This window comes from Molothrus ater, chromosome 3 (genome assembly GCF_012460135.2).
Source record: "Molothrus ater isolate BHLD 08-10-18 breed brown headed cowbird chromosome 3, BPBGC_Mater_1.1, whole genome shotgun sequence".
Taxonomy (NCBI): Eukaryota; Metazoa; Chordata; class Aves; order Passeriformes; family Icteridae; genus Molothrus; species Molothrus ater.
Genome location: NC_050480.2, coordinates 64,338,681 through 64,366,187, shown reverse-complemented (window position 1 = coordinate 64,366,187; position 27,507 = coordinate 64,338,681). Strand labels below are relative to the sequence as shown.

At 39.2% G+C, this 27,507-nt stretch overlaps 1 protein-coding gene across 1 annotated transcript in view; it reads right to left on the bottom strand.

Moving 5' to 3' along the window:
- Positions 1-11,644: 11,644 nt before the first annotated feature.
- Positions 11,645-27,507, bottom strand: part of MCM9 (minichromosome maintenance 9 homologous recombination repair factor) — a 48,134-nt gene continuing 32,271 nt past the window's right edge. The window contains 7 exon segments of the mRNA XM_036379946.1: positions 11,645-13,472; positions 13,475-13,764; positions 15,863-16,008; positions 20,755-20,837; positions 22,333-22,536; positions 23,574-23,776; positions 26,008-26,182. Coding sequence (XP_036235839.1) covers positions 12,256-13,472; positions 13,475-13,764; positions 15,863-16,008; positions 20,755-20,837; positions 22,333-22,536; positions 23,574-23,776; positions 26,008-26,182 — 2,318 coding nt within the window. The 3' untranslated portion in view covers positions 11,645-12,255.

Here is a 27,507-nt window from a genome sequence, read left to right as displayed (position 1 = left end):
TGCTGATTCTCCCTAGCATGCAGACCAACAATTGCTTCATGTCTTCAGGGTACTATTTTCATGGCTGCTGAGCTGGGTCCATTCCTGGGATCCCCTTGGATACAGCTGGTGGCTGCAGCTGCCAGCAGCTGCTCAGGCAGACTGCAGCTTGGAGCACCACAGCACAGCCACCAGAAAGCCCCAGGGAACAAAAGGCTGCTGTTCCCAAACAGGTGTTTTTCCCTGACCTCCCGCCCCCATGTTCTATTCCCAACATACAAGCATGGCTCACAGTTATATTTTGTTGCATGGCCTTTCCATTACATCTGCCTTTGGGAGTTGTTTTGCCCTTCTCAATCAAATCCGTGGGTGGGATAGCACAGGAAACTGATCTGCCTGAGAGAGCCTGAATGCTAATTGATGGACTGATCTTTAAATCCATGGAATCATAGGATTTTTTGTGTTGAAAGGGACTTTAAAGGTCATCTAGTTCCAAGCACCCTGCCATGGGCAGGGACACCTTCCACTAGAGCAGGTTGCTGAAGCCCCATCCAACCTGATCTTGAATCCAGGCTCCTGTATGTGGGACTGTATTCTACTTTGCTGCCCCCAAAATACTGTGGGTATTCTTCAGAGAGGCTATGGCATAGGAAGGATGCCTTATTTTCAGGTTCTGCTGGGGATGACAGCTGTGCAAACTCCTAACAGATCAACTGAGGCCTATACTGGTTATTTTTGAAAAGCCAGAAGAGGCAAACAGATATTGCCAGTTCAGTGGTAGATGTTGTTGGTGGTGTTGTTGTTGTTGCTGTTGTTTTCATGTCCAGAGGGTAAATTCCTGGTAGTCATATTACACAGCAACAGCTAAATTTGATTTATTTCTTATCAATAATTCCCTTTCTGTTTCATAGACACCAAAATAAAAAGATACCTACTTGCATACTAGATATTGACTAACAAAAATAAGAATTATACAGAAAGTGTGACAATAAGTGAAAAGAATCCTTTAAGGAAGTTGGTATCAGATGCTGATATATCAGCAGCTTCTGTCTGATTACATATCTTGGAAGACTACACTGTGTAGAGCATACTTTGGAAGAAGAGAATGGAGAGTCCACATTGGGCAAGTTATCAGCTCACATAAAAGAGAGATGCTGACTGCTGGTCTTTTCATTCTGGCAGGTTTATTTTCACACCAGTTCCTTAAGAAGCATCCAATTCCAAGAAGTTGAAAGAATATAGAGGAAAACCATCTATTTTTACTCCAATCATTTTTGTCATCATGCCCCAGAACTTATTGTCTGAGCATAAACTGCGTAATGCTGTCTAAAAATAAGCCCATGCACAATATTTAGTACCAGAAAATAAATCTCTTTAGTGCAGGAAGGACATGTTAACTGCTATTCTTACTGATTCCATCAAGCTTTTAAAACTAAACTTAGCTGAGTTTAAGTTACTCTTCCTTTCCAGTCTATTTCTCACAAGTGCTCCTCTATCCTCTCCCCAGAAGATCACCAGCCTCATCATCAGGATATTCTACAACTTGAGGCAACAGAGAAAGCATAAAGTTTTCACATCCCAAGATGTTATGAGCTGCAGTGAAGGAAACAGACTTCCTGTGACCTCTCCTTGCAAAATCATGAACAAGAAGGTTCCTGGTGGACTCACTTTCCCCTCAATTCTCTCATCAGAGAGCCCCATATTGGGGCAGAAAGGCTGTTTGACAGTGTTAATTGGCAAATTTACCTCCCCCAAAAGCAAAAAGTGGTGGTGAGCTGTCATGGACTGTATAAGAATAAACTTAAGAAGGAGTATTATTAATCAAGATCTCACTTTATGAGGGAGTTCTCTAACACTTATGTTTCAAGGATTTCATAGCTGAATTCCTGACAGAAGCTTGTAGTGCTGCCTTCCAGGGGTGCATCCAGATTTTTCCCAGGGAATCAAGCATATGGACTAATGAAAAGGGATGGTGCATGTTAACATCTAAACAGGACTAAGATGGGATGCCTTTGGGGCACACTCCTGGACCCAGGACATAGAAAGTGCTCCCATGTAATTTAAACATAGCTGAAAGTACCTAAGGAACACCTGCAAATTCATGTTGAATGCACCCCAAAAATGTTCTTTGACAGGACCTTTTTAATGATTTATCTAGTCAGTCTTTCCAAATTGCAGCCAGAACAAGCCATCTATATGCTTGCAGAATATCAGTTTGGAAAACCACCCCTTTATTCAGCTTCTGCTTGGTCTTGTAATTGAGATAATACAATAAATAGTGTAATTCTGACTGCCACTTCATTTTCTGCATGAATTTCAGCATACTGGTTTTGATTAATTTAAAACCCAGTGTCTGTGCTTCTGCTCTCTCCTAGCAAACAGACATTCCAGATCCAGAAACAGACAGTTAAATTTAATAAACATGTAATGCTCATCTCCTATACAATTTAAACTGACACCATGACCCAATTAAGCTTTTTGGCGTCACAAACACTCTCAGTTTAGGGTGGGTGGTGGGTCTGTGGCAGTAATAGGAACCAGATATTGCTTGTATTGTTTGTCTGGTTTAGACATCTCAAATAGAACTCTTAGGAAGCTCCAACAGTGGCAGTTTGGATGAAGAAGTAAAATTAAATTAGACCAAGAGTCTATCAGCAATATCAACCTGGGGACACTGTGAGTTCATGGAGCAATTGTTTTTATGTAGTTTAGATTCCCTGATATGAGTTCAGCATGTTAAGACTAAAAATAAAGATTATATGTGGATTTTTTTAAAACATGTGTGTGATGTTTAGATTAAATCCTTGAAATTTCCTAATAAATTAGATAAGGTGCTCCCTATAATTAATCTTTTAAAATTAGTTAGTGATCTGAAGTTAACATATCCATCACTCATGAACTTCTAATAAAGCCTGCTGGGAACATAATTTTAATTTGGATATACAAGAAATATCTTCAAAATATAGCACACTAACTCACACTCTCAAAAGAAACCATGCTATCTTGAGTCCTGAATAGTGACTATAAACAGAGTTCATTTACTCAGAATGGGAATTGTTCAGTGAATGAATAACAAACTGTTTAAAATCTCAACCTGTGTGTCCTTGTACAAGGCTCACAGATGACAAACACATGGCACAATGGGATACAGCACCTAAAGGTTTATCTGTACTGGAATAGCTCTATATCTGCAGGCACCTGTGGTGAGTGTGTTTTCTCCCTCATCAGAGGAAGGGAATCTCTGGAGTACCCCAGTGGTGCACTGTCCCCTCCCAAGACAGGCTAATGCTTGTTTAATTTCAGACCTTCAGGGCTGACACTGCCACAGTCTCTCTATTGTCACTAACTCTGTGCTGGAAGCACCTGCACAAGCTTTCCTCAGGGATCTGCTGGTGGGCAGATCTGCAGTGTCCTCAGGCTTGCACCTGGATGTGACACAGAATCACAGAGCCACTAGGGCTGGAAAGGACCTCCAAGATTATCAAGTCCAACCTTTGACTGAATTCCACCACATCAACTAGACCACCGCACGGTCATGTAGACATTTCTTGAACACTTGCAGTGGTAGTGACTGCCACTTCCCTGGGCAGCCCATTCCAGTGCTTAACCACCCTTTCAGTGAAGAAATTCTTCCTGATGTCTGACCTGAACCTCCCCTGAATGTCTGGAACCTGTGCTGAAGTGTCAGATACAGGCAAGCTCCCCAGCCCTGCTCCTTGGAGCTTGCACCATGAAGTGCCCAAAGCAGCAGGCACAGCTGGTTCCCAGCACAGATGAGAGCCAGGTCAGCCAGCAGGGTAGAGGTGCCTGCTGGGAGGAACTGCCAGCAAAGCAGTGAAGGCCCACTGATTAAGGAACTGTTGAAAACTTTTAAACTGAAGTTAAAGGAACTGAAGTTACAGATACAACCCAGATGCTGGAGTTTCAATTTACACCTCACATTAGTGCAAGGCAAAAGCCTTGATAATTCTGTCCCCAGATCCCAGAGGTCCCAGGCCAGCCTTGCTGATGAGCTGACTGTCATCACTTCTGGGGGCGTTAGATAAGTGTGGCAGGGAGCAAACTGGCTGAATTCTGTGGAGTTTTAATCACCCACCAAACAAGCATTTGGAAGGCAGGGAAGCATTAGGGGTCAGTAACAGACTCCTTAGCCAAAACATTCATGGGCCACTAGGAAAAAGCTTGGGAGTGGTAGCTACTTCACCAGAAACCAGGAGTAAAGAAATATAAATATTACCAGGTACAGAAAGTATGTTATTATTGTCTTAACTTTAAGAAGGAAGTTGGCAAAGACATGGTACAGAGAAGTTGGCAATACCCCTCTAAAGATCTTGGATTATGGTACTGGTCAAAGCTGTTTGAGCATAACTCAGAAACTTTTGTGGGCTGCTATCAGAAAAAGAGATATAACTTTTTTTTCCCACAGAGAGAGGAAAAGTCTCCCACCATATTATTCAAGGAAAGTTTTCAAGAGCATTCAGCTCAAACCTGGATTGCTACCAATTAAGCTCATGTTAATCAGCTTAATGCCCATGCTAATGCATAAGCACGTTATTGAGGAAAGGATGAGAGGTACCAAAGCCATCCTTGCCTTGGACACTGCTGACAAGGAGCTTTAAATTGTGCAGCTGCCAGTGATAATACATTGTGCTGAGTGGGTATTTATTGTCTCTCCAGTTCCTTTTCCTGAAAGAAATACTTAAGGATAGAAGCATTTGCTAACTGCATTAGCAAAGAGATCTGGAGAACACCTGACCAGCTCATTCTGCAATCATCTGGGTTTTCAGTCTGAGATTTTGACAGTGAAATGATTTCCAGTTATGTTCCTCCTTGGTCAGGACAGTTTCTTGCCCGGAGCTGAGGAAGGTGTAATGCCCAAATGTCCAAGTCTGTGTGAGTCCATGCCAGGGAGAACTGCTGAGGTATATTAGGTTTTTTGGCCAGATTATAGAACCATAGACTGGCTTGGATGGGGAGATACCTTAAATGTCATCTAGTTCCAACCTCCCTGCCATGGGCAGGGATTATCTTCCACTAGTTCACATTCCTTAAAGCTCCATCCAGTCTCAAGGCTGAGACTTGGCATTTTCATGGAAGGGGCACCCACTTCTGGTGGACAACTTCTCTGGACAATCTGTGCTCACCACCCTCACAGTGATGAAGTTCTTCCTAATATCTGATTTAAATCTATCCCCTTTCAGTTTGTCCTTTGTCCTGTCACTACTGTCCTTGTATCAAGTCCCTCTCCAGCTCTCTTGCAGCCCCTCTTTAGCTACTGGAAGGTGCTCTAAGGTCTCTCCACAGCCCTCTCTTCTCTAGGCTGAGCAACCCAAATTTTCTCAGCCTGCCTTCATAGGACAGGTGCTTCAGTCCTCTGATCATCTTTGTGCCTCCTCTGGACCTGCTCCAAACAGAACCTTCATAAGCTGGGGGCCCCAGAGCTGGATGCAGCACTGCAGGTGGGGTCTCTCCAGAGTGGAAGAGAGGAGGGAGAATCACCTCCCTGCACCTGCTGGCCACTCTTCTTTTGATGCAGCACATGAAGAAAGCACTCCATAGCTGACTCCATGCTCCATGTTCCTTCAGTGCACTCATAATATTGGAACTAATTCTAAAAATAAGAAATCATGGTGTGACCTGGGCCAGGGCACTCTGTTTAAATACCATATGGCTTAGTTTGGAAAAGAGTATTTAAGGTCAAAGTTTGTGTCTTCATCATGGCTTAATTTTAAGTGCAATGGTTTCAGGTAACAAGGGCAGTGCTGACATGTAATATATTAAGAAAGAGTTTAGCATATCCTTTGATAATTTGAGATTCTTAAAATTATACTATGATCATTTCTTCCAAGAAACAGTGGTACTCAGAGATCTTTTAAATTACATTTTTAGCACGTCAGGAGAGTATTCCTACCCAAGGAAATGTGATATAATTTTGCTCTTGTGATTCCTGGGACCAGGGAAGAAGCAGCGCAGACAGCCATCCTGTTCAGTGACTGATGAATATTTTTCTCAACAGTCGGCTCCAAGGATGTTTCCCTCAACAAAAAAATAATTGAAATTTTGGAGCTCCCTCTGCTGGTTCTGTGGCAACTTTCAGGCAATCACTTTTCCTTCTCTCTGATTGTTCGTTATCACTTAAATAATTAACTTCAGGTATTTGTATTAAAAAAAAAATAAAGTTACTACACAGCTTATTGGAGCATGTGTCTGTGGTAGCTGATGTTATAGTGGAGAAAAAATGACATTCCTCTAACAAAGAGAGAAAAGGTTTCTTTTTTATGTCTAGTTTCAGAACTTGCAAATGCATAGTCATGCAAGTATTTAGTGGGAGCATATATCCCTATCACTCAATTTTTCTACAGATTCCTAATATGTGTGCATTCATTTTCTGTGACTGCTTTTATACATGTTAGAGTCTGCCTTACTAAGTACAAACAAGGTAAACCAGGAAGCCAGAACTCATGAAAACACTGCACAAACCAGCACAAACTCATCCTTAATGCACTTCATTTAACTGTTACACGGTCAAGAACTTATTTTTATGCAAAAAAAATTTCCTGCTGTCATGTATGTAAATGGCACTAAAGGGTTTCAGCTGAGAGTTTGCTGTTCTAAGACAGCTCACTGTGCCACACAACACAATCCCACGGGATTTCATGTGCACCCATTTAAAAACCAGCCAAACAACAAAGAGAACTCAGACATCAGGAACAGGCCTTGTCCAAGGTATTGCTCAGCTTTCACTGTCTTCATTACCTTTAAAGAGAGCTCAGGGTCCTTCATTTTAAAAGGTAAAATTTCATTATATCCATTTTTTTTTCTGAATGGTGTCTGAAAATAGATTGTACAAATTTTCTTCCCGTTTTCCTGTAGCTAAACCACACTGGTTTCACAGTTAAGCTGCCATAAATTCCAACCAGCCTGAGGTCTGCATATCAACTGTATCCTACAAAAAAAAATGTTAACATGGAGGTATATAGCTCTCAATAAGGCTGACAAAATACTAATGGGAGAGCAATAATGTAATTACAAGAACGGCTGATTAAATCAAGGTAACACTTAACAGAATAAGGTAATTTCAAATCTAATGATTTTATTAGATTATATCATCATTTCAGTGACACTGAGAGGTGATTAGAGATGGAACTTAAACTTTCTACTTTTTAACAGCTCAATTTACATTTCTTTAATTGCTAATATAGGAAAAAAAAACCTTTCTATTTTCTCTATGTTCATTGAGAGAACGTGGAATATTTTCAATGCCAGTTTTCTTGAAGAAAAGGATTCTTTCAAAAGATTAGAAAGGTACTTAGTTCTGAATTTTGACAGCTGGGTAATGGACCCAAAAGTACATGGTGCTGAGCTGAATCTTGTGAAGGTTATAAGAAAATTATCCCACTGAGGTCACAGGAAATATTCTTTCTTATTCAAGCAAAAACTGGAATAACACACTAGTGACTTTAAAGTTTTCAACCTTTCCAACATTTTATGGTGTATTTAAAATAATTTTGGCTTGGGTCTTTGTTATTTATTTAAACTAGGAAAAGATCTTTCAGTGACGCTGCTAATCACTAGCTATAGAGTATAGCAGAGACGTCAGACATAAATATTCAGAAACTATAAGCCAGATGCTGTAAAAAGTATTTTTTACCAAAAATTCTGTAGGGAAATTCAGGGGAAAGTTTAACTCTGACTCTGACTACAAACTCAGACTCATTCTAACTCTGACTACAAATGTTTCTGAGGTCAATCTGTGATCCAAAAGAACCTCTTAAAAATCATAGCTGTAAAGCACACAGACCTTTGCATTCAAGGACATTTTTACACCTCCTCATCCCATGAAAGTGGGAATGGAGTAAAGCTGCTGTCCTGGTAGTGTTGAGTGGGAGTGAAGCTGGTGAAGCTGCATGATTCCTTCAAGTGGAGCTGTGCTTCCAGACCACTGAGATGGACTAGAAGCAGAGCTGCAGGTGCAGCTGCTCAAGTTGCTGACTGCCTCTCTCATGTTCAAGCTACAGAAGTGTTTCTTTTCTTCCTTGTGATGTTTTGTTCTGACAGATGAACAGTGGGTTGTGGTGAGTAGGTGCCTTGAATGGAAAAAGAAAACCTTTCCAGAGAAAGACAACATTTCTGGAAAAATGTGGTGCACTCACCTAGGATCTGGCAATGAAGATAAGCAACATAAGGATGCTGCTGAACACAGAAGATGACTACATCAGGGAACTTGCAGCTCCCACTGTTCTTCACCCCTGCTTTCAGTTGCCAGGGAGAATGGAGTTGGAATAATGTTGACAGCAGTAACAGGATGATTTGGAACTTGGTACCTGCTATTCAGAAGGTGCCAACACCTTGTGAGTGATCATGGTCATGCAGGCTTGCATGAGCTTTTCTGTTAGGGACTGTGATGACACATACTTCTTTCCTTGCCTTTTACACATGCTAACTCTCTCATGACTACTGAGTTCAAATTAAGAAATGTTACTGATTGAAAAGTCACTGCTCCAAAGTACCTCTCTTCCTAAATGGCATTGCACAATACATCTTATTTGTACAATAACACCTAATTTTTAAACAATATGCCCTTGTTATGCATATATTGTGTATGTAGTTATGCAATGATACATATAGAAATATTATGTGCATAATTGTAATTGTACATATTGGCTCAGAATAGTCAAACTTGACAAAAACCACATTTTTACTCTTTTCTAAAATAGCTGTGCTCCTTATTAAGTAAAGGACAGTGTTATTCCTTGGAACTATTAATATTCTTCTGTCTAACAGGAAGAAAAGTATTGATAAGAAAAGGCACACCAGATACCTAAGGGAGATGACATAATTATTATTCATTATTAATGAAGCTATTGCCTCATTCACATGAAATACAGAGCACTTAATACTCGATCTCCCTCATCTTCCCATCAATAAATACATTCTCTCTAGAATGGGATATTATATATCCTCACTTGGGACATCTCTTCACATGGAATCCACTAATCAGAAGTTTCAGTTCAGTTTGACTTTGCTTTGTCTTTAGCTCACTTGGTTTTGTAATCTGGTGCACATCACGTTATGATATTTAGCTCATTAACTCGTGTAGCCAACAAGAATCACAACATTCAGACCACTTAAGAAAAACATGAACAACAAGAAAACTCAGCCATGTAGGGTTTTCTTCTGCTTGCCAGCTGTTTAGAATAAAAAGCATCATACGAAGGGGAATAAGACTGGCTGGAGGTCAGCACAAGAACATGTTAGCAGAGGAGCTCAGCCACATGGCACACACTCCCTTTTCAGTTCAACTTCTGCCATATTTTTTGTGGCATGTTTAAAATTTTCATACTGCTAGAAAGAACTGAAGGCTGTTTTTGTAAGATGTTTACATGGCAAGTGATTCTATTCTGGGCTGTTTTACAAGCCTAAGAACTAGGTATCTGCTCCAGAAGTCCCTTAAATAGGATGGGCAGTACCTCCCAGGGGAGCTTTGGAGGGAGCTGCACTGACATTGCATGACCAGGCATGTATACTCTCCTTCCATGAACACAGCTTAATAAAATACTAGAGTATTTTATTAAGTATAGTAATTGATTTGATAGACCATAGACTCAGAGAGGCAAGTGATAAAACAGATAATGGCTCAGTGTGTGCCCAGGAAGACAGGCTGACAGGAAGTGACTCATCTGCCCCTTGACTGCACAAAGCATTCAAAAAGAAAATTCATCTCTAGGTTAGCCCAGCAGACTGCTACTGCCATAGTGCTTTAAATTCTCCCTTCATTGGGCTATTGTAGCACTCCAAAACATTAAAACTTGTGATTATTTGTGGGGGAAGTTGGTTTATAACGGGAAAGGAAAGAAGTTAGCAACGTTCCCTGTGAAAGCACTGATGGATTCTGTAGCAATGGCAACAGTGAGGGAGTAAATCAACAGCAGGTATAATTTTCTTATTATTGTGAGCTCCTCATTTATCTTGGATGCTCTGAATTCATGCTATGAATCAGAAGCAATACCACAACAGCAGTATTTCAACTGGTCTGGTAAAGAACAATCTCAGCAGTATCTGCTTTTCCAAATTTATTCTTTGGTAGCTTATCCCTCACACGTGGGTGAATATGACCTGTTTGCAGACAGTTTGGAAAGGCAGCAGTACTTTTCCTCCAACAGTAGAGAAGATGGGCCTTTCTGCAAGCTCAGTGGAATGTTCCTGTGCCTCCTTTTCTTTGCTTCTAAATGGGAAATCTCAAAAACCTCTGCCCAGCAAAGAATCACAGTTCCATTTCCTAAAGTAGTATGCTAATTACTTCTAATCAGGGGAGCCTGAAAAGTTTCTTTTTTACTGATACACTATCTAGCATATTATCCCACAAAAACTAATCACCATTGAGTCACTATCAAAAATGAGAAATTCACTCTACCTAAATTCTACAGTCTATGTTTGGATTTAGCTGCCTAAAAAACATATCTAAGTGGCAGATAGTGACCCAACCATGCTCTTTCCAGAAAGTCTAGAAAGTCTCCAGGGCATTATCAAACTTGTCCTAATGTGCTCAAACATATAATTTTTAGGGTTGGAAGCTTGGCTAGTAAAGATAGTAGCTATTCTGCACTGGCCAGCCAGTAACATCCATCAAACCTAAAAACTAGGAAAGAGGATTTCTGACTGCAAAAGAGATCACCGTGCAAGCGGCTGATGCAAAATGTTCAAGTAGGAAGACCATCACAAATGTTCATGGGTCCTGAATCCTTGACCCCTCTTTCAGGGCAGACACAGCAGCCCATAGGATAAGTCTGATTTTCATGGGCTATAGGTCATGGGTGCACATCAACCTCACCCTGGCATAGGTATGAGGAGGAACATGATAGGGTGGCTCTGTGCTTTGGGAGGGTGATGGATGAATTCATTTGTTTTGGTCGATGGCACATTTTCAGTGGAAGAACTACCACACAATCAGTCTGGACAGCAATGTTTCTGTCATTCTGCTGAACTCTGAACAGTAAGCCAACACTACCCTTAGTGTTCTCATAATTTTACTGTACCACTCTCATGTACTTGGGCCTCACACTCCCTCAATTCTCTGAAATTCTGCAGTATTTTAACTCACTTGGTTTCAAATGAGCTACTTCTAAGCAAATCAAGAGAGAATCAGGTCTTTCTGCTAGCAAGTCTCCCAAGGGATTTACTGTGCAGTAAGCAACCCCTCCATTCTCTGTTTACCTTGCAGGTTATAACAAGAATATTCTGCAGAGAATTCAAACACAGAAGAAACACACCAAGCAAGTCACTAGAAGAAAATTAAGGCTTACCTTTCTCTGTAAAGATGGAATGCATTAGTAGATTAACTTCCCATCAGACAAATGTATGGCACAAGGTGCAGCATGCTACAGAAGACAAACTACAGATCAGACGCAGTAAAACTCTAATAATAATTAAAATATCCAAGTAAACATTATCTGACTCAGAACCCAGCTACACTAGGGAAGCTCTTCACTGTGCTGCTAGGTTTGAAGTGTAGTTTATCCGCCAGGGCTTAATGCCTGCATTAAAGTTACCCTGGTTACTGACAACTCCCATTCAATCACCTGAAATTCATTGTCTCTGCAGTGGGGAACTGTGTGTTTATTACAGAGATGAGTTTTGATAAAATGACCTAGAATAGAGACACAGATATCTAAACCAGTGTATTTAAAACAGAAAGTAAAAATCAGAAACCAAAAGCTCTCAATCTGTGTTTTCAACATCAACTGTGTGACAAATCAAAGATGAAGCAAAGTTGTCATGATATTCATAATACAGAAACATTTACCATAGCATGATGATAGATCACAATATTGGTAATGCTGAGGCATTATGACACAAATATGCTGAGACAAATTGCACATACAGATGAACAAAATATAACGACATAGCTTGAGTGCCATAATTTTTCTAAAGTGGCACAGTCACTTGGAAGGACAATTAAGACTGCTCTTCTGCAAGATCACTCACTCTGGACACACAAACATAGCTATACAAGTCTTTAGGGTTCATCAGTTCAATCAAAACAGTGAACTGAGATAAACAGTCTTGGGAAGAGTTGAGAAAACTAAAAGTCAAATCAGGCCTGCAGCACACACAGTTCTTGCTTACGTAAAATATATGGCCCTTAAAGAAAGATGTTCACAGGTCCAGGATGGTTCTATTAAATGTTTTGAAAACCATGGATAGAAGAGTGAACAAGTGATAGAAGAGTGAAGATTCAGAAGAACTGCATGTTAAATAATTGGGAGGATAGAAATTTTATGTGCTTGGATTTTTCCTAACCTCTTTATCCCAATCAAAATCTAATGTAGCATCATCCAGCTCTGCTATGGAGAAGAGAGATGTCTTTGTGACCACGCTGGCTGTACTAGAATTTCCAAATGCAAAACTCTTCCTTTTGCTAGGATTGCTCACATGCACCTGCAGTGATGGGCTGTGGTTTTCCTTGCTGGTGTCATTCTTAACAGCAGGTGAGGTTTCTGATTTTGCCTCAGGACGTGATACAAAGGAGAAGGTGGAGAGCTTAGCTAATGTGCTGGAGCGCACCTTCCCTGTGCTTGGACCACCCAGCTTCTCCTCTGCCTCCCTTTTCTTCTCAGTGGGTGGAGGTGGCACAGCATCAAAACTGACATCAGAGCATATTGCTGCACTTTCTCTGGTCTCTGTCCCTAAGGCCCGACTCTGCTGCTCTTCTGCCCCTTTATTATCAATTGATCCTTTTTCCAAACTACATTTTCTTAAGCGAGTCAGTGTCATCTTGCTTTTCTCAGGTGGGCAGCATTCTTCTGGAAGCTGCTCTCCCTGGACCTGCTGTCCTGGCTTAAAAATAGTCTCACTTGGTAAATGAGAAAATTCTTCATTTGTCTTCTCTGAAGAATGACCAAGCTTTGTCCTTGGTCTGAAAGAAAATTTAGCTAATTTAGCAGCTGGGGGACTTCCACTTTCTTGCTCATGGGAACTCACGACCTTTGTTTCCTTCACTACTTGATCTTTACTTCTTTTTCTTATGGAAACTGCTGTACTTTTTGCTGCTACTGATGTGCTGTTCTCTTCTCCTAGCACAGAATCTGCATCACTTGAGAGATCTGCCAGGCCAGAGGCAGGTAATACAGAAGGAAGGGCCTTTGCCTCAGGGTCCTGTGTACTTGTAAAGAATCCATATGACTTCTCCCTGTGCAGCCTCTTCCAGCTTCTAGACGCATGTTGTCTAATAACTGAATCCTGCACACTAGCACTTGGTGCTGGCTCTGCAATATTATCTTCTGAGGAAGAACAGTTGTGTTCTTCAGTCTTTTTCCTCCTTAACTTGGAAACTTTGTCCTTTTGGTTCAGAGGAGCATGCAGATCCACAGCTGCTGGTGACTCTCTTATTCCATTCTGCTTCCTTGGTATTGAAGCAGAGCTTTCTTCAGAACGTGAAGTTTTTGAAGACAAATTATTTGGAGATATCTTGGGCACATGAGACTTCCTCTGAAATTTTCTTCAGCATCGATGCTGTTCTCTTCCATGCAGTCAAACCATGCCAGGCTGCTTGTATTTTTGTTACTAGCATGTGCTGGGTTGCACAAGGGTTCTAGATGAATATTCCCTTCACAGCTGCCTTCAAGTAAAGGTGTGTGTGGCCCAGAGTTATCCCCTTCTTGACTTGAAGGTTCTGACTGAGACCTTTGCTTCGACTGCCCAAATGCACCCTCATTTGAGCACCTTGTGGTAGTACTGAAATTTGTTTCTTCAGGCTGCTGCTGGAATGAATTTTCCTTTTGCAATCTATACAATAAAAAAAAAACCCAAACCAATAGCAAATTAATTTTCTTCCTTTTTCTTTCTTCATTGCATTAGTGATACATAACATGCATGACTGGTGGAAAGCTACAAATAATGTAGGTCACAAAATGTATTATTAAGTTTCACATACAGCTCTGAAAGCTGGTGTTGCAAGCTGTGATCTTTCAGCACCTTTGAGAGAAAGTGGCAGAATTTAGTGTCCCCAATAGAAGGCAGGCAGATGGACAGAGAAAGCAACCTAAACCTAAACTACATTTCCTTGGGAAACCAAACAGAAAAAAATAAAAATGACACAAACAGCTTTGCACTACTTACAATCATTGCTAGAGTCCCTTACAGGTTTTACACATTCTGTAAGTCTATCTTCTAGAACAGGAGCCTAATTCAATCTTATCCTGAGCCAGGTAAAGTCTCACATGAGTTACTAGAATGGAAAACCTGGGTATTACTTGAAACAGTGGTTGTTTTTGGGTTTCTCTCATAATCACTATATACTCAACTTGTCAAAAACGTGAAAGAATAAAAGCATCTCAAATCACTTATAAAACTTATTTATCACTGTCTGTGGCTATCAGTATTATCAGGGCCCTCCAAAACAACAGAGGTGCTTGAGTGAGGGTTCTCTCCAATCTCAGAATAGCTGATGTTCTGTCTATTGTACCTAAACATGTATTTTCCAAGGCAGACAGCAATCTGGTTTTTGCTAAACAGTTTCTCTGCTCTGGGAGAGATATAACACTATGTAGACATGTATAGACATATTTAGAATAATTACTATAATTGTTTACTAACCTGTATATTCTTAAATTTTAAAATGGAAAGTGGCAGAAATTATATGACTCATCAGGAAGGAATGAGATATATGACACATGCTTGTTTTCTTGAAATATAGTTTAGGGGGAACGCATGGAATAAATCTTGCAATACAGAATGGGTTGTTTTAAAGAGGACATTAATTTAGCATTCCCTAGGCTGCTTGAGAGAAGAAGAAATCAGCTTAATTTGCAGCAGAGGCCATTTGGTGGGATATTGGGAAAATCTTTATGGGCATTGGATGGAGCAATCATGGAAGAGACTATAGAATGGCAACAGAAAATCCTCATCATTAGAAAGCTTCAGAGCAGATAATGAGAGCTCCTGCCAGGAAGGTCAAACACAGCCTTGATTCTCTCTTTGTATTTGATCTCCCATCCCATCCTGCATTTCTATGACCCCTATAAATTATCTCTGTTTTAAAGCTAGCTTTTGTCTGTCTGTTGAAGATATCTCACTTTCATCTGTTTCTGTTGACTCTGTGGTTATTTAATACATCATTACTATAATTTACAAAATAAGTCTCAAAAATATTCAAAGTGAATTCTGCCAGCTGTTTCCATTAATTTTAACAAAATTAATCTTTTATCTTCCTTTAACAGTAAGGAAAAACAAGTTTCTTTAAAGCTTAATCTCATTTGAGGAAGAAAATGTGGGGTTTTTGTTTGATTTTTTTTAGTTTTATTTCCTTCCACTGCTAGGGTTTTTCTCTGAGGTTAAAATTTAAAAGATTTCAATAAAATTTTTCTATTAATACCAACAAATAGGTTTCCCAAAGGTTATTGCAGTGAGCTGAAAAATAGAGATGCAACAGTGAAAAGTACAGCACGTAAAAAACAAAAATCACCCAAAAGAACAGAAGTTTGATTCAGGCTTACATTTTCCATTAACAGAAAGGGAAGGATCCTGACAAGCCCAATACAAAAGGTGGATTAAAAAATCACGAAGCAGATCTGCTGTATTTTACCAAACAAGTAGAAAAAGTTATATAAAATTATTTGCTCAGCTACATAATCTAGTATTTTGACTCTAAGAAGCACTTTTGAAACTTATCTGAGCATAACATTGAGATATGAGTTGGGAAATCATTAAAATATTTGTAAATTCTATAACTCAGAGGCAAAAGTGATTTTGTGATGATCAGTGAATGGACTTTAAAACAATCTCCCTGATTATCCATGTCCTCTAAAGGAGTCCCTTGCAGATATTATTGTGAAACAAATTCTGTTTCCGTTCTGAATTAGTTTGTTACTTTGTGTATTACAACCTGTCAAGTCTCTGTAGCTCTTTGTGCAGAAGATCTCTCAGCTCCAGCCGCTCCAGTATGATTTCACACTGTGTTCGGTATTGCTCCATTGGATTTTCTGGAAATGAAGTGTGTAAGGCATTGATGCCTCCAAGAAGTGCACCCCCCTATGGCACCAAGGAGATTAAAAAAAAAATAGGAAATTACCTTTATTATTAAACACCAAATTTAAACAACAGAGACATGTTATCTGAAATTCTCCCTTAGATTTTTTAAAGCTTAAGGAAGAAAATATTTGCTAACTGTATCCACACAAATAATCCTATTAGATCTGATCACATGGTCAAAATTGTCATAAACATAAAGCAATTACATGATCAAGCCTGCAGTTTACTCATACTTGTTTATTTCTATTGACACATGGAATGGGAAGTCCACCTAAAGCTTGAGAACATCATGACTGAAAATGAAAATTAAGATTGAAGATATTTTCCAAATATCTTGTAAAAATTGTGCCTATGTGAGGAATTTTTTTAACTGAAGAAGTTCTGACTGCTAGAAGTTTTAATTAGGTTTTCCTAATTTCTTAAAGTAAAAATTGTGTAAAATATCCTGTAAAAATTGTGCCTATGTGAGGAATTTTTTTAACTGAAGAAGTTCTGACTGCTAGAAGTTTTAATTAGGTTTTCCTAATTTCTTAAAGGAAAAGACCTGGATATTAAGACTTGTCAACACAGTGTAAACTATTAGGCAGAAATATTTCGGGATAGCATTTTAAGAGTAACTTACTATTTGTGAATAATTCCAGTGAATTGTAATTGATTCTAATCTGGGACAGTTTTTACTGTACCTTATAAAAATGAAGTTCATTTTTACTGGGAAAAGAGCATCTGCTCAGTGATTTGTTCCACAAAAAATAATCTAGAATAGCTCTGTAGTTAATTGCTCTTGGAAAATAACACCTCACACCACAAACCCTCTATTTTGCCACAGATTAGTTAGCATTTACCACTCCCGTCTAATCTATAAAGCTCAGTACAACTGATGAACAAGATGTGTATCAAGTGCCATGGGCACAATAGCAAAAGTCAATGAAGTCTCTAGATCCAGAAATTGCTACCTATGGCATCACATGGATTACATGTCTTCAATTGTGGTCATTTCTGGTTCTGCCATTTTGCAATGTTAAAATATTATATTAAAAAAATACACTGAAAACCATCACTCTGTGGCTAATTAAAGCTCTCTAAGACTACAACATGCTAAAATTAAGGCTGTCCATGCAACCTTTAATGCATCCCACTGAGGTTACCACTTGGGGTTTTTTTCAGCCATCACTTCAGAAACATGATAGATTTGTTCCACATAGAAGCACCAGTCTCTGGCATGGAAAAGGCTCCAGCAGAACCCCTCTGTTGTATTTGCTTCAGGAAGGTTCATAGGGAATGAGGCAGAGACTCGGTCTCTTGGTTAGAACAATAAAAAGCAGACAAGGAGGACCAGATTCCACCTCTGATGCTATGTTCCAGTTCTTGTGATTCAGAAAGAGCCAGTCAAGAAAGGAAAGAAAATAAATCTTTAAGTGGGATCCTGACATGGCATGTGCACAGAAGGAAATTGCGGACAACAGGAAACGTGCTCAAACACTCCAAGTGCTGCTGCTCTGAAACTGGGACCCCAACCATCTCTCAGGGGTATGATCTAGTGGACAATTTTTTCTGGACTGTACATAACTCAGCTCCAGATCAGAGGAGTAGCACCATCCCATCACTTTGCAAGGACTGTGTTAAGATAGGTGAATTGGTATTTCTGAAATATTCAAGGCCACTGGAGATGAATTCCAAAGAAAATTACTTTAAGAAATTGAGAATATTACCTTTACAACAGAAGGTAATAAATAAATTATTGAGCAAAACACTGACAAAAGATAGTTGCTTTTAGACTGGGTACTGTCAACATCTGACCTAGGGACCCAGTGGAAAAAAAGAGGACTATGTGGTTGTATATCCTGAGATATACAGCCATGGGCTACAATAATGTCTTGCCCTCACTGACATTTCAGTCCTTTGCTTGGCCATCACAAGGAGCTTCTTTTAAATACTGTGTGTGCATGTGAAATTCTAAGTGAATTTAAGACAGCTGTGAAGCTTAATTCCTGTGCTGCAGCTCATGTCTCTGAGATACTTGCCCCTCTGAGATTTTGAGATGATATTTTGAGTAGAGTAGGGAAACCATATGACAAAACCACTGCAAATTGAGGGCAGAGGATCTTAAACAGAGAAAGCATTACAAGGAAAGTTAGTGGAAAGGAAAGGTGTAAAATGCCTAGGAATGGAAAGACAAATTATAAAAAGGAATAAAAGAAGAGGGATTGGAAAGAGAATAAACCAAAGATGGAAACATGGCCAAGAGAAGAAGGGAGATGATGCTAGCAAAAGAAAATGAGGGAAAGAAATAATCAAGCCAGGGGGGTTTGGAACATGGTCACAAAAACAAAGTAGGAAAGAGAAATATAAAGGTGAATTAGAGGGCAAAACAAAACAAAAAACTCCAATGAAGTTGGTTGATGATGAAAATGTGACAGTCTTCCTTCTCAAGAGAGCTCACAAGAAATACTCAGTCACAGAAGAACTGTGAACTTCCATTTTATACTGGCAAGAACATGACTTATTTTAGAAGTTGCAAAGACAGTGTCAAAGAGGGAGTTTGCTGAGCTAAAAGGTGGCAGCCAGTCCTTCCAGAATGATACTGGCACTTCCTCATTTACAACTTCATTCTAGAGACTGACAATTAATCAGCAAACAAAGGATGTATCTGTACAAAATGTTGTGGTTTTTTATTTTTTCTAGAGAAGGAATCTGTTTCTGAAAATAGGATTTGCATGCTACTTCTATCTTTTTAAAATAAAACAAATAAACCACTTCCTTCAAAAATAAACTACTTGAGTGATTATTCATACTTATCAGGAGGAAAGTAAAATCTGACCTTAAATAGCAAATCTCAAATTTGCACTTTCCTAGCAAAAATGAACACGTTTGCCTACTTGCTCATAAGAAGCTAAGAGTGGAGCAAAGATGGTAAGCATACCAAGTACTCCCAGGTAGTCTTCTGCAGTCATAATTCAGGGAAATTTCTCACTGACTCTTATTAGACAAAACCTTTTACACAATGTAGTGGGTTGACCCTGGCCAGGTCAACCTGCAGCCCTTGAGGGCAGGCCTGTATAAAAATGAAATGGTGACCCACAGTTAAAACAATTCTTTTACATTTACTTGTGCTGATCATGTAGAGAGACACACAGGGGATACATTCATCATCATCATCATCATTATTATTATTATTATTATTATTATTATTATTATTATTATTATATACATAGGTTTCACTTTTTGATCCGTTACAAAAAAAAAAAAGTCAGTATTGCAGAGTTCTAATATTCAAAACCATATTAATTTAAAACCACCATCCCATCAATTTACCATCTAGTTAATTACAGGTTTAATTACAGCTAATGAAGACTAATGTGGTATCTTCTGCAGTTTCAACAGCTTCATATTTAACTTTGATGCAGTGCTGTCATTGAAAAGCTGAGTTCTTCAAAACAGTGCAAGATGAAGTGCAGCAGACAGTGAAATAATTTTCCTACTTAGTAAGGTCAGGCCCTGTAGTATTTTTGAGATAAATTCCATTTGCAATGTTGTGCAATAGATTATCTGTGGCACAAACTGCAATTAGTCTCTCAACCCTCACTGAAAGGACAAGGGAGATCACAAGTGCCTACCCGCCATATGTGACTTGTGCATCTATCCTGAAGAGCTTTGTCTCAAAAAAAAGGAGCATATCTACTTCCACAAAGGTCTTTCAGGCCTATTGAACTAACAGGTGCTCTGTAAAACTGTTTCAATTTTAAAATATTCAAATCAACCTATACAGAACATAGGAAATGCCATTTTGGGTCACACCAGTCAGCTGAGTAGTGGTAGTAGCAGAACACCATCTCTGACAGAGTCAAACACAAACATTTCAGATGTGCTAAAAACCCCCATACATAAAACTTTGGATAATCTGCTTATGGTAATTTTTTTCCTACTTCAAAGCCTGAAGATTTATTTATCTTAAAAATATTCTGTCTGAAGTAATAGTGTCTATATTATTTACCATATTTCTACTACAAAAAAACCCTTTTTCAGATTCACATTTCTTTTACTAATTCTAAGTGTGCTGCTTTTTCAACATCCTAATAACAATATTACAGTAAACTAAAATCTAACCCTTCACATTTTTTCAATGCCTTTTTGCACAGAAACTTTACATAAATCCATGTGATAACTGGAATGCAGGAGTTACAGACCAACCAAAGTTTTGGAATTTTAAGGCTTCTAAGAATAAAATTTGTCTTCTACGTGTTCTGAGTTTTACTAATACTACCAAAATAGTTTAAAATTATTTAATGGCAAAATAAATTGTAAGTCTAGGAAACTGTTTGAACTAGCTCCAAAGAATGATTTGGTTCTCTCATACCTAATTAATGAGTGACAATATAACATTGTGGAAGAAAAACCTGTCAGAGGCTATTAAACACGGTGATATACACACACTTTCTGTCTCAAAATGTCTTTAAAATGTAGATACCAAAAGCCAACAGTATGCCAAAACTTCACTTAGACTGCATAGTCTATAAAAAGGGTAGCAGGCCTTTATCCTAATCCAGGTTTTTCAGTATAATCTCTGTTAAGGATTTTAATAATCAAGATGGACTAAAAAAGACTTGCCAAGGTCTCTGATTGCCTACTTTGCATGAATCCATAAAATCCTTTCCAAAGAGAAGAAAGGAGCTGGCACATGTCTACATGTAAAACTGAATCCCTTAAATGTGGTATTGCAGCAATGGCAATGTCTTCAGGAAACCTTACCTGCATAGAAGATTCCATCACTGACACTACAGTTACAGCATCTTCCAAAGTCACAGTATCCCTAAACATCAACCGGGCATGAGCTATCAAAAATAAATGGGAGCAAGTGTTACCAAAGTCAAAAAACAATTCTTTGGTTTTTTTTACTAGAAGGAACAAGATATTCAAATTTCTTCAGCCCTCAAACAATCATGCATGGGCATAACTTAAAAATAAATACAATGATTTTGATTTCAATGTCAATTTCAACAAAAACTGGAAGGATTAGTTTTTCAATGGGGTGTAATTTTCAAATTGCAGTTACAGTGACAGAATAAAGACGCTTAAAATTCTGCAGTTAAAAAATGTAAAGTGCTGGATATCACAACAGGCGTGATATGAAACATCCTTCTCTACACAGACACATGTGATCACCACAGAATAAAAAATAAGGTCTAATTTTCATCACAGGTCATAAAAAATTTATTCCTCTTCCTGGTCTGTGTCAGAGATTTGGTATTATCTAAAATACTTTTCTCTACAATAGCTTTATTTTTTTCTTCCTTCTCTTTCTTCATTCAGCAAAATAAAAATGATTTTTGTAAATAGATATAATGCAAATAATTTACCACATGAAGCCTTTTTCCTAATTGGTCATGGAAGCACACTCAGTTCTTATTCAGCAATAGAAAGACAGGTTAGTTAATACCATGTAATTAATACTTTGAAAGAACAAAATCCTACTAAAAGCCCCAATCTCATGAACTGATAAGAAGGGAAGAAACACTGAATGGGCAAATTATATGTGAATCTTGAAAAGTTAGGGATGTCTTTCATTTAAATGGAGAATGTCTTTCCCTCAAAATAGAGAACAAAATGCAGACATCTAAAGTAGGAGGTGCTACACTGCATTTATGCTTGCTATACAAAATACAGTACATTTTTTAAATTCATCCTGAAAATATTGAGATGCTATTTTATAAAATAAAACCATTTTATAAAATAAAATAAGCAGAGACTTACTGCTTCCTTTGAGTTCTTTCTTGTAAATGAAATAATTTCCAACTCTGAACTCAGAGTTGGAAATTTTTGAATTGTATGACAAAATATGGGCTTGACTACTAATACTTCAGGAAACAAAAAATATGTTATATTTTTTGTGATATTAATTTTAGAATTATTAATACTTTAAAAATAAGCTTATCTTGTTATAATAATTTCAGAGTAGGAGCAAATATTTGACTCAAATGGAGCCAAGTAAATCCTGAGATTGCCTCTCATAAAGACACAAAATTTCTGAGATTTTTCTCTTAAATGTGACTTTTTCTAGAGGTTTTAATATTTATTATATACATGAGAATGTCAGAATTAAAACTGGCTTTGGTAGTCTAAATGTACCACCCTTTCTCACACAAAATCTCCAACCCCGAGGCTCTTTAGATGAGAAGGATAAAACAAAATCATACAAGAATCACCTAAACCACCTATCCCTACCTCCATGGAAAAGCTGCTACTCTGCTTACTGGCTATAATTATACTGTTCTATTCCTTTCATAAAGGTTAATTGTTAGCTTAAAAATAGAAATGCCAAGGCCTTACCTTCTGCAAGGCGTATCAGGCTCTCCAGCAGGCGGATGGTGGTGCGGGCAGCGTTCCTGCAGTCACTCTGACGCTGCATCTGATAGTAGCGAACAAGGATCAGGTTGCTCTCATCAGACAATTTTGGCTGTATGCATTTTATAAGGCAGAAGTAGGTCTTCATCCTTTCCATGCTCCACAGCTTCTCTGATTTGCTTGGGCAGTCTGCATTACAACACCCTTGTCAGTAATTCTATAACAACAGACATCAAGCTTCTTCCTGAGAACTCCTGCTAAACAGACAGCTGACTAAGAAAGACACATTACTGTACTTTTGGGGCACACTGGCTGTCTGTACACCAGTCCTCAAGGACTTGGTCAAATTCCAGTGCAGAATTTTACACACCATCCAATCCCTCCCATATCATAATCCACAGTAAAGCCTCCAGTAATTTCTAGAGAACTGCTGTCAGCCTCACTGGCCACCACATGGTACAGGCAGTGCCAAGTGCTCAGGAACTCCTTAAAATGAAAGATGCTACATGAGTGTATGCACATCCTCTGGCTGTTTTACCTACTCTTTTGGAGCCAAGAGCTACCTGGCATATTCTGAACATTTTTCCAAATATTTTGGAAGGGAAAGGAAATTAGCTGAAGAAGCTCCCTCTAACCACTTCTTCTGTAAAGGGGATTGAAGCCATGTTCCATGATGTGGATGGGGAAGGGGCTGGTCAGAATCAAATCACACTGCATTCCCTCATTCCAGAGCACAAACTCCACAAGGGGAATGCTATTGCTCATTCTTTGAGCCCTGCAGCACATGCATCTCTGAGCTATTCTGCCTGAATCAAGTTTCTGATTAATAGAAAGTACAATTGCAAGGCATGTAGGATCTGCAGATCAAACACCGTAAAGGTCTGAGATGGAAACAATCCACTTACTGAGCAGCCTGGGCTGAAATCTCTTATAAATGATCCCAGAGTAAAAGTAGAGGGTTCTCAGCTCACCCCTCTTAATTAATTAGTGATCTACTTGAAGAACAACCATACAGCAGAAAACCACCATGACAAAAATATAAACACTGATTAATTTGAAAGATTCAAGAACAGCAAACTAAAAAATGGAGAAAAATAATAATAATAATAAAAAACAAACCAAAAAAACTCCAAACAAGCAACAAAACCAGAAACCAACCAACCAAAAAAAAAACCACCCCACAAAAACCCCAACCCAACCTTCTGATTTAAAAAGACTACTCTTACCTTTATTTTGCAAGATGAAGGATGAAATTATGTGGTCCCATTCCTCATTCTTTGTATCTAACAATACTAAAACCAGGTCAAATCTGCTCAGCAGGGGACTGCCAAGAGCTATGTTGACAGAGACAGACTCATTGGGGTCATAATGGCCTTTAGGGTTTGTTGCTGCCAGGATAGTTGTCCTCGTGCTAAGCTTGCACACCAAGCTGGAGAAAGGTATGGTGAACATTATGGTTGAATTAAATTGGATAGGGAAAAGGATTCCAAAGCTTTTAAAAACTTTTGTGGTTTTATCCTATAAAGAGCCCATCTTATCTTGAAAGACCATAAGAGCTAAACAATGTACACAATTATTGTATTAATATTTATTATATGTACAGCATTTTTCAGTCAGAGAACAGCAACTAGACAGACAGTGATCTGGATACCAAAAGGCACCAACCAACATTGCCACAAATAAATCTCTGTGTACAGCTAGATCCTTAAATAGTGAAAACTAACACTACTTTTCAGAAATAAATATTGCATTGCAGGATTGTACAATATACTAACACTTTTGAATGCTGGAAAGCAACACTTGTGCTTAATTCATATTTTAAGAGAGCAAAATAACATGTGACATGAATGTATGTTTTGTTCCTGTGTATAAACAAGAATATGAATCCAAGTTAGCAGTGATGGCAGCCATACCAACTGAAACAGCCATTTTCCACTCTTAACCATTATGTCCTAGCATGTGCTTGTAGATGTGGGGAGAGATTATTTTTACTCTAGTAGTCGAAATGCACTCCTTTTGGGTAAGGCAGCAGCAGAAGCATTCTAACTTTGGTTTGTCACTGAGCTATTTCTAGTCAGCTCCTGAGTAACTGCTGCTTCACGTCCTAAGTTCTTCTGTAACTGGGAGGAAGGACCACAGATCTTCCACTAGCTTATACCCAGCAGGAAAAAACCTTAAAAAACCTTATTCTCCCATGCACCAAAATAAGTTCTAAATTAACAAGGTGCTTAACCTATGTGTGCTAAGTTACTATTAAAAAAATCCTAATCATATGTAGTCCTTAAAAGCGAGCAACTGGGCATCTATGTGCAAGACAGCAAACTGTGTTTGGGTCTATCAAATCCAAACAACTGCAACAAGGAACTCAGCTGAAATATGTCCCTGTCTCACTAAGGATACAGGACCATATTGATCCCAAGTATTTGTGCCCAGCTAGCAAAGGCTGGTAATTACCCAGGTGAGAGCAACATGACCCTGAGATTAGCTCAGTTGGTAAGAGCATGGTGCTAAAAACACCAAAGTTGTGGGTTTAATCCCCACACAGGCCATTCACTTAAGAATTGGATTTGATTAACCTTGTGGGTTCCTTTCAATTCAGAATATTCTCTGATTATTTGTCTGCTGTCTGATGAAGAGGATGGAGATGCTCACAATAAGGGAAGGATATGATCACTTAGAGGAGCCAAGATGTGACTAGAGCAAGAGCTGAGTGGAAGGTGACAAGAAGGAATGTGGAAAAGGTGATGCCTTTTAAGTAGCAGAGATTTCAGAAATACCAGCCAGGAAATAATTTGGGCCTGAATAAGAGCTGCATATGACTGACAAATTGAAATATGAGCTTAAAGATCCAAGTGGTGGGCAGGGGTAGTGGGGGAGATAAAAAATTTGAACACACACCACTTTGAAAAAAGAAAGGGAGGAACTTAAAGTAACCAGGAGTTTATAGTTATGCCACACCCAACATACAAAATTCAGCAGCCTGGAAATCTCCTGATGTGCTTTGGTTACCAAGCAATATTACCGGATTTTACAGGACAGGAGGACATAGCCTCAAGCTGTGCCAGGAGAGGTTCAGGTTGGACATGAAGAAGAATTTCTTCACTGAAAAAGTGGCTGCCCAGTGAAGTGGTGGAGTCATCATCCCTGAAGGTGTTCACGAATTGACTGGACATGGCACTTAGTGCCATGGTCTAGTTGACAAGGTGGTGATCAGTCATAGGCTGGAGTTGATGATCTTTGAGGTCTTTTCCAAACTTAATGACTCTGTGATTTTGTGATTTTGGAAAAACAAAGCCCCACTTTCTGAGTTGCAACAAAAAAAGTCACAAAGCTTCTCATTTCACATAGGATTATTCAACCACTTGCAGGAAAGGGCAAGAAAAAGGATGCAAAGTCTTTGTAGAAAACTGCCCTGGCCTATAGCAGTAGATTGGAAACCCAGCAGTGAAGAGGGTATGTATTTATTCTGATTGCTTGCAGCCTCTGGTCTAGAGCACTGTCCTATGAAATACTGACTTGTCTAGTTCAGGAATATTGTTGACAACAAAACTATTCCATACAATGAAGAAAACAGATATGTTTAATCAGCATCCCTCCAACATGTAAGTACAAGAGAAAAATCTCATGTTGTTTTCTCACATGTGCTAACATGCCACTTACCCTGCCTTTGCAACACTGATGGTTTGTTGCTCCATTGCCTCGTGGATACTGGTTCTGTCATGTTCCTTGATACTATTGAACTCGTCAATGCAACAGAGGCCTCCATCTGCAAGCACCAGTGCTCCAGCTTCCAAATTCCACTCCCCAAATTCCTTCACAGCAGTCACTGTCAAACCTGAAGAATCAAATACTTCAGTCAGTCTCTTCCTTAAAATACAGGAGTAAACTTGAGTGAAAGAAAGGGACCCAGCACAGTAGCTTGAGCCATGGACAGAGGGCAAACCAGCAGGAAGCTCCATCATGTACTTCTACCGTGTAATTTAACTCACTTTACAGCTACCAGAAAGCAATCCCACTAGTGCTGAGGTGGGTTAGCCTGGAGCTGTGGAGCAGATTCTGCTAAGCTTCCCATGCTTGGATTGTGACTTGTTTTAGAACTTTGTTAAATGAACAAAAGGGATTAGCATACAAAGACTAGATCTGGCAGATCATACTGAAAACTGGGGCAAAGATTGCAAAATTATGGAACGGACCCATTCAGGTCCTCCTCCACATCAGCTACTAAAATGGACAGAAATTTTGGAGCTGCGAAACAAGCTTGGAAAAAAAAAAAAAGTCAATTGTCATTTAGCTCATGGCCCCAGAAAGTGGAGTCAAATTCTTTCTTTAAACTAAGGAAATTAAATTTCTTTATGAGTTTTTGGTTTCCTCTAAGCATTAAGAAAAAATGATAATCCAAAGATGACCAAGGATGAAATGGGGGAAGAAATAAAAAAAAAAATTAAGAAATAAAAAAACACTGGGTGGATAGCCAGTCAAAACCCCTGCACAACTGTGGAAACAGCCACTCATTAGCAAGTATGTGCAGCTCCCTCCAATCCTTCTATTCCCTATTTCCTCGCTTCTTCTCTATCTTTAGCCCTTCTTTTCCATTCCAGTGTTCAGCTCAAAATATCCTAATAGTTGACAAGCTGCAACCAGCCTAAAATCTCCTGGAATTCTATGGCAAAACCTGCACAAGAATCACAGAATCACCATTTGGTTCAGGGCAAAAAAGATCTTGTCATCACTGTGCAGCCCACCACACTACCTATTTGTTTGCAAATGGCCAGCAAAAAGTTACTGGAATTAAATGCTTCCTGACAACACAATATGTACTTCAAATTCTAATAAGGAATCTGCTCCACCATGTCCAATCTTTCTTGGTTTTCCTGGACTGTGTGCCGAACACCGTAGGCAATCAATCACCCTGCAGAGTTACAGAAACACAGAGTACCAGGCAGTACGAGAGCCTGGCTGCGCATTTCCTTCGGAATATTCTGTGGTGGAGGTACACAACTTGCCCCCCTGAGCCATGAGCACTTTCTGCTCTCCCCCCGAGCCGTGAGGGACATCAGTGGCTCTGCAGTGTCTGTGTCTCTGTCACTGTCTCTGCAGTGTCACTCTGCTCCGCGCTGTCCCCTGTGCATGGCAGCCATGAGATGGCCTCTGCTGCAGGCT